General features: G+C 41.0%; 1 protein-coding gene across 2 annotated transcripts in view; it reads left to right on the top strand.

Annotated features, from left to right (window-relative positions):
- MAPKAPK5 (mitogen-activated protein kinase-activated protein kinase 5) overlaps positions 1-7,937 on the top strand; it is a 71,928-nt gene that overhangs the window by 31,419 nt on the left and 32,572 nt on the right. For both annotated transcript variants that reach the window (XM_012809005.2, XM_023516866.1), the window contains exons 2-7: positions 594-667; positions 1,612-1,687; positions 3,495-3,592; positions 4,658-4,766; positions 6,395-6,484; positions 7,497-7,592. In XM_012809005.2, the coding sequence (XP_012664459.2) occupies positions 594-667; positions 1,612-1,687; positions 3,495-3,592; positions 4,658-4,766; positions 6,395-6,484; positions 7,497-7,592 (543 nt within the window). The remainder of the gene's footprint in view (positions 1-593; positions 668-1,611; positions 1,688-3,494; positions 3,593-4,657; positions 4,767-6,394; positions 6,485-7,496; positions 7,593-7,937) is intronic.

The raw sequence follows: 7,937 nt of genomic DNA, 5'->3' as shown, positions 1-7,937 counted from the left end.
CTCAAAAAAAAAAAAAACACCCTAAGAGTTCAGGTCCCATAGCTAAGTGGTTAGGGTGTTGGCCACATACATACACCAGGGCTGGTGGGTTCGAATCCAGCCCAGTCCTGCTAAAAACAACAATGACAACTACAACAAAAAAATACCAGGGCTTTGTGGTGGGCGCTTGTAGTCCCAGCTACTTGGAAGGCTGAGGCAAGAGAATTGCTTAAACCCAAGAGTTTGAGGTTGCTGTGAGCTGTGATGCTATAACACTCTACCAAGGGCAACATGGTGAGACTCTGTTTCTAAAAAAAGAATTTTCCAAGGATATTCCTCCCCAAACACTCCCCTGCAAAATGATTGTCTGCTGAAATGTACCTCATAGATGAGCTAAGTAATCTTTTGATCCTGCAATCTTTGCTTTCTTTTTGGAAAATGATGTCTGAGTCATTTAGACAGAATGCCTAATTATTAAACCCTATAATACACAATGCTCCACTTATCCCATTCTCTTACAAGATGAGGCGTTGAGTGATAGGTCTTTTGTTGTCCCACCTCTGCCTTTTTAACTGGGAAATCATTTTCTGCCCTCTCCATTTTTATTTTAATAGGAAACTTCCATTTTAGAAGAATACAATATCAATTGGACTCAGAAGCTGGGAGCTGGAATTAGTGGTCCAGTTAGGTAAGAGACCTGGGTGAGAACTATGGCAAAATTGCTCTTAGAAGGGCCATTTTAAATGCATCTTGAATTAGAAGCATCCAGATTTGACAAATAGCCTTGATTTAACAAGTAGAGCTTTTATATTAGGCTTTTAGGCATTTAGAAAGGTAGTTAAGGGGAGTGCCTGTAGCTCATTGGCTAATGCACTGGCCACGTATACCCAGGCTGGAGGGTTTGAATACAGCCCGGGCCAGCTAAACAACAAGGAGAACTAGAACAAAAAAATAGGTGGGCGTTGTGGCGGGCACCTGTAGTCCCAGCTACTTGGGAGGCTGAGGCAGGAGAATCGCTTAAGCCCAAGAGTTAGAGGTTGCTGTGAGCTGTGATGCCATGACACTGTATCAAGCCCGAAATAGTGAGACTCTGTCTCAAAAAAAGAAATGTGGTTAAGTGATCAAGTTGCATGATCTGTAATAAGGAGTCATTTAAGATGTCAAATCTGTGGGGCTACTGTGAGAGTCACCCGTAGTCAGCATAGAACCTCATTTCTTCACTAGCTCCCAATAGGGAGGTTAGTGTCACGTGACTTAGGAGTTGAGGCCTTGGCACTGGCAGCTGATAAGGTAGTGAGATGCTATTTTGCCTCTCTACTTCCTGGCAAGTTTATTCTAAAGCACCTGGGCATAAAATAGTTGGGCGTTGTGGCAGGCACCTGTAGTCCAAGGTACTCAGAAGACTGAGGCAAAGGGAATCGCTTGAGTCCAAGAGTTTGAGGTTACTATGAGCTATGATGCCATGGCACTCTACCAAGGGTGATAAAGTGAGACTTGTTCTCAAAAAAAAAAAAAAGGAAAGAAAGCACCTAGACATATCTTTGATTAGAAGTATAAATCTCAAAGAACAGACTTCTTAAGTTTTCACTGTAACGTAGATGCTTTCTGGTTGACCTTTTTCTCTGATTCTAGAGTTTGTGTGAAGAAATCTACCCAAGAACGATTTGCACTGAAGATTCTTCTTGATCGTCCAAAAGCTAGAAATGAGGTATGGTCCTTGATTGCCTTGACTTACTTAAATATTTGAAGTGTCTAAGGATTGTTCTTTTTTTTTTTTTTTAACTTTTTTCTGCATTGTATAAGTGAGCAAAACACCATGATGGTGTTTGAATTCCATTGTATCCATTGTTCTTTTTTTAATTAAGGCAGTTTCCCAGAGATACAGAGATGCATATGGAATTTTATGTCTGTCCTCATCTCTCTTCCTTATAGTACTGGAGACCATTAGTATGTCTTATTTCCATTCAGCCAAAAAGAACAAGCCTTCTCTTGTTCTTTTTATTAATTGTTAATATAATTCTTGTACCCTAACGTATTCAGATTTTCTTAAGTTTTTGCTTATTGGAAAAGGTACTTGAAGGATAGAGATATAATAGAAGGAGGAAGAGTCAGGTAAAAAGTCAGGTGTGTAGAAAGTAACTCTGCAGGAGGACTGAGGATGTGTTTCTAGTTTCTAAAAATATACATTTGTGGGCGATGCATGTGGCTCAGTGGGTGGGGTGCCAGCCCCATGTACCGAGGGTGGCGGGTTCAAACCTGGCCCTGGCCAAATTGTAACAAAAAAATAGCTAGGCGTTCTGGCGGGTACCTGTAGTCCCAGCTACTCGGGAAGCTGAGGCAAGAGAATTGCCTAAGCCCAAGAACTGGAGATTGCTGTGAGCTATGATGCTACAGCACTCTACTGAGGGCAACAAAGGGAGACTCTATCTCTACCAAAAAATATATATATATACACATATGTTTAAAAGTATCAATAGCTGGGCATTGTGGCAGGTACCTGTAGTCCCAGCTACTTGGGAGGGTGAGGCAAGAGAATTGCCTAAGCCCAGGAGTTGAAGGTTGCTGTTAGCTGTGATGCCATGGCACTCTACCTAGGGCAATAGAGTGAGACTCTATCTCTACAAAAAAAGTAAAAAAAATTATCTGGATGTGGTAGTGACATGCTAATAACATGTACAATGAAGGATTTATTCTTTTGCTTAAAGAGATATGAATAATTTCTGAAATAAGTTATTTGCCAAATTTTTCATTTTCTAATAGATAAGACAGGATAATCTGTGTATGAAAACACTAGGGTTTTTGGTTTTTTTTTTTTTTTTAGACAGTCTTACTTTGTTATTTTCCATAGAGTACTATGCCATCATAGCTCACAGCAGTGTTGGGCTGAAGTGATGCTTTTGCCTCAGCCTCTCAAGTAGGTGGGACTACAGGTGCCTGCCACAACGCCCGGCTATTTTTTAGAGATGGGCTGTCACTCTTGTTCATGTTTGTCTTGAACTCCTGAGCTCAGGCCATCCTACCCACCTTGGCCTCCCAGAGTGCTAGAATTACAGGCATGTTTGTTTTTGTTTTACATCATTCCACATGATAAGGTTTGTTTTTTTTTTTGAGACAGGAGCCTTACGCTGTCCCCCTGGATAGAGTGCCGTAGCATCACAGCTCACAGCAACCTCCAACTCTTGGGCTCAAGCGAGTCTCCTGCCTCAGCCTCCCAAGTAGCTGGGACCACAGGCGCCCACCACAACGCTCGGCTATTTTTTGGTTGTAACTGTCATTGTTGTTTGGCGAGCCCAGGCTGGATTTGAACCTGCCAACTTGGGTGTACGTGGCTGGCTCCTTAGCCACTTGAGCCACAGGCGCCGAGCCTTGAGCCATAGGCGCTGAGCCCACATGATAAGGTTTTTATTGTTATAGGCTTATCCTCTTGACCTGGCGTGATCAGTTTTTGAGGTGAAGTTTGGAAAGAGAATGTTGGTATCTCTTACATAAAAAACATTTCCTCTGTTTTCTTTAAGGTACGTCTGCACATGATGTGTGCCACACACCCAAATATAGTTCAGATTATTGAAGTGTTTGCTAACAGTGTACAATTTCCTCATGAGTCCAGCCCCAGGTAAGATTGCACGGGATCATCATCACATGCCCATATATAGGCCAAGGCATATTCTTCTTCTCTTTTATGTGCTCGCTCTCCCTCCATCTTCCATCTTCCTTTTCTTCCCTTGTTCCCCCTCCAACTGTCCCTTCCATCCCCCTCTTTTTATGTTTTGAAGAATTCCAAACATCTGTAAAACTTAACAGAATTATGTAATAAATCCCTAAGTACTCATCACCAAACCTCAGCAGCCCCTACCCACTCTCCAGGCTTCTTTGGTTAGTTTTATTACTTTCTCATTTTACAAAGCATTTAATGTGAAAATTAAAGAGATTCTATTTCAAATCAGTGAAAGGGACCCACATGTTATCCTAGGCAAAGTCTTGAAACTATAAAACAAAATGCCCTTAATGCTTAGTTTGACTTCCATTTTAAAGGATGAAATCAACATTTTTATTTTAGCTAATAAATGTTCGGTAAGCACATTGGGTGGTGTTCTAAGTCTCGTCAAGGGAATTCAAAATTGGTTTGTTTGGGTGAAACTGAGATGTAAATCCATATTCATGGCAATGGGATAGGCATCCATAAAAACACTGCATTTACAAAGGAAAGGAGCTAGCTGCTAACTGCAGTCTGGGAGATGAGGTGTCTCACAGAGGCTATCTGGAGACTAAGACTTGAAGGAAGGGTAGGAACTTTCCAGGTGGAGAAAGAAGACAGAATTAAAAAGAAAAATGGGCAATCAAATGATTATTTTTCACAACTATGCTCTGTTGGTGAAAGCATTTGGATGGAAACTGGAAGCCTTTATATCAGAGAATAGTAACCAAAAATCACAGATTTTTTTTCTTTTTCTTTTTTCTTTTTTCTTTTTTTCTTTTTGAGAACATGAGAATTTTTTCTCTTATTTAGTAGCTGTGTTACTCTGGACTTAGGAAGTAGTTACACACTTTGTAGATGAGTTATCTTTAAGTCACCTTCTTGATGTTTTAGGCTTTTTGGTTTGGTTTTTTTTTTTTTTTTTTTTTTTTTTGGTTTTGGGTTTTTTTTTTTAACTTAACAAAATCAAATGCTTTCAAACAGGGCCCGACTCTTAATTGTAATGGAGATGATGGAAGGGGGAGAGCTATTTCACAGAATCAGCCAGCACCGGCACTTTACAGAGAAGCAAGCCAGCCAAGTAACAAAGCAGGCAAGTTAACCCCGGGTACCAATCAAACTGCCAACAGTGTTGGTTAACAAGCAATTTCATTGGGGGGAATAAAAGAAAGCTTAAAGAAAACCTCTCTTTGACTTCTCATTGCCTGCTTTGTTATATAATCAGAAAAGATGTTTTGACAGGAGAAATGTGACCCCTTATATACTTGGGGGAGGGGGGAAACTGTGTTCTCTATCAATTGTCAACTATTTCCTGAGGTTATTGCCAGATTTAAGTAAATTCTGGAAAGAAAGTGATCTTAACTCCTTTGTAGACTGAATCTTTAGGCAAATAACTTCTAAGCACTGTTATTGGATGTTGAGATAAAATGCTCCTGATACCACCTGAAAGATTGTATGCTTTAAAAATATATTTTGAGATGATTGTGATAAGATGCTTCTTGGGTATGAGTTACTTTTCTCTCATTTCTTCAAATTTGTAGATTTAATTTCTAAGATTTTGTAATTTTGAGATATATTCTCTATATTTTGAATCACATTTCATTGCTATTGAAATGATTTCTCTCATAAACAATACTGGGAGTCCAACTGGTAATCATATCTTGTGGAGATGAAAAGCCAAACCCTCAAAGCTTTTGTTCATACCAGGCAAAGAAAAGCAGGAAACATAACCATTTTTTTTTTTTTTTTGTAGAGACAGAGTCTTTATCACCCTCGGTAGAGTGCCATGGCGTCACACAGCTCACAGCAACCTCCAACCCCTGGGCTTAGGCGATTCCTTTGCCTCAGCCTCCTGAGTAGCTGAGACTACAGGCGCCTGCCACAATGCCCGGCTATTTTTTTGTTGCAATTTGGCTGGGGCTGGGTTTGAACCCACCACCCTCTGTATATGGGGCCGGCGCCCTACTCACTGAGCCACAACCAAAATTTTTAAATAAAAAGTTCTTCCAAATTTTGTATGAGCCTCAAGCATTTGGGATGCCCCCTTTCTGTTTGGAGGAACTGATAGTTTGGATTGCTGAGAAAATTCCATACTGAGAGTTGAAGAACAGGCAGAATCTGCTCTGTTTAATTTTTTAAATTGTACCTTCTGTTTTTCAAATATTAGGACTAAGGGATGAACTCAGGTAATCTACAAAACAAATCCTTCCGATCCATACAAACAGGCAACACTTTAAACAAGAAGGCTGAACGAATTGGAATATCAGTTGGAAAAATCCATTCAGCTGATTTCTTGAAAACAGATCTTGATGTTCAGTTCCCTGGAAAATACAGTTCTCTTCTGAGGCAGGTGATCCTGCCTGCTGTCTTGGTGTGGGCAACCCAGGCCTACTGTAGGCTGCTCAGCTTAGAATTTCCTCTGCAGTGACTGCCACACCTGAGATGAATCAAAGTGGGAACATTTCATTTTTTCCATTCATTACAGGATTTTTCCATTAGTTTCTCCTTATAAAGAACTGGTGTACTGTCACGTTTTTCTTTTTGTTTTAACAGAATAACAGGTTGCAGTTAATTAATTTCTATTTCTTGATACCCCAAGTATACTTAATTTCTATGTTAAAATTGAAACCCGTCTTATTTGACTTACTGAAGCCTTGTTTCATTATCATGAAAGAATGGGCTTTTTCTAAGAGGTGGTTGCTTCACTGTATCTTTTTCCAGATAGCTTTGGCTCTGCAGCACTGTCACTTGTTAAACATCGCACACAGAGACCTCAAGCCTGAAAATCTGCTTTTCAAGGATAACTCTTTGGTGAGAAGACTTGCTTTTCTGCATTTAGTGCTGCCACTCTTAGCATAGTTTAGAAGTGAGTGTATTTGAAGTGCTCTGAATTCATGTTAAAGAACTTTTAGGTCACAGTGCTTCATACAGCTTATTTCTTCCACTTGTTCTACTCTTAGAGGCTCAGAGAACTTACACTGTCCTCTTAGTATTGATAATTTTGGATGATACTAAAATGTACTTGTGGGTCTTATGATTTTGCATATAGTTTGGAGGTCTTTTGGAAAGGAGCAGGAGTCTATATTGCTGTTATTTTTGTTATTTTTTTGTTTGTTTTTGAAGCAGAGTCTTACTTTATTATCCCTGGTAGAGTGCCGTGGCATCATACCACACATCAACCTTCAATTCCTGGGCTTAAGCAATTCTCCTCCCTTAGCCTCCGAAGTAGTTGGGACTATAGGCGCCTGCCACAAGGCACAGTTATTTTAGAGACAGGGGTCTCACTCTAGCGCAGGCTGGTCTTGAATTCACGAGCTCAGGCAATCTGCCCCCCCTCAGCCTCCCACAGTGCTGGGATTATAGGCGTGAGCCACCGCACCAGGCCTATGCTGATACTCTTGAAATTTGATAGTTTCATTTGCTGTTAACACTGATAAAATCTGTTTTCCCCTTTATCCCTGTCCCCTGCTCCTTGTCTTACCAGATAAGTAGCTCTGGTTCTCATAAAACTTATGAGGTTAAGAGTAAAATAGTATGTTGGATTGATGAGAGGTGATGGGCCCATAGAGTGAAGGAGTACCAGGCCAAGACCTTGAGTTCAGGGCCACTTGAGGGCTAGCTATGTGAATAGGGAGAAATCCCTTACTGAGAACCTCAGTATGCCTCAGGATGAGTCATCATTTTCAGACCTGGGGACATTTTATTCATAGGCTTGTGTTCAGGCAGAAACTCATGAAAGCTCATGATAGCACCTTGCACCTAGATTTTCTTTTAATGTTTACAGAGAATTCTGGAGCAGTGCCTCCCATTTGTTTTATTTCAGGATGCTCCAGTGAAGTTGTGTGACTTTGGATTTGCCAAAGTCGATCAAGGTGACTTGATGACACCCCAGTTCACTCCTTACTATGTAGCGCCTCAGGTAAGTATGTGCTGTCTCTGTCCTCAAATGTGTTACCAAGTTGCCTTTTTTTTTTTTTTGAGACAGAGCCTCAAGCTGTCCCCCTGGGTAGAGTGCCGTGGCATCACAGCTCACAGCAAGCTCCAACTCTTGGGCTCAAGCGAGTCTCTTGCCTCAGCTTCCCAAGTAGTTGGGACCACAGGTGCCTGCCACAATGCCCGGCTATTTTTTGGTTGTAACTGGCCCAGGCTGGATTCGAACCCGCCACCTTAGGTGTATATGGCTGGCGCCTTAGCCACTTGAGCCACAGGCGCTGAGCCCAAGTTGCCTATTGAATCACATTCCTTCTTCTTTTTTTTTTTTTTT

This window comes from Otolemur garnettii, unplaced genomic scaffold (genome assembly GCF_000181295.1).
Source record: "Otolemur garnettii isolate 467f Iridium unplaced genomic scaffold, OtoGar3 scaffold00099, whole genome shotgun sequence".
NCBI lineage: Eukaryota > Metazoa > Chordata > Mammalia > Primates > Galagidae > Otolemur > Otolemur garnettii.
This window is presented reverse-complemented; position numbering and strand designations above follow the sequence as displayed.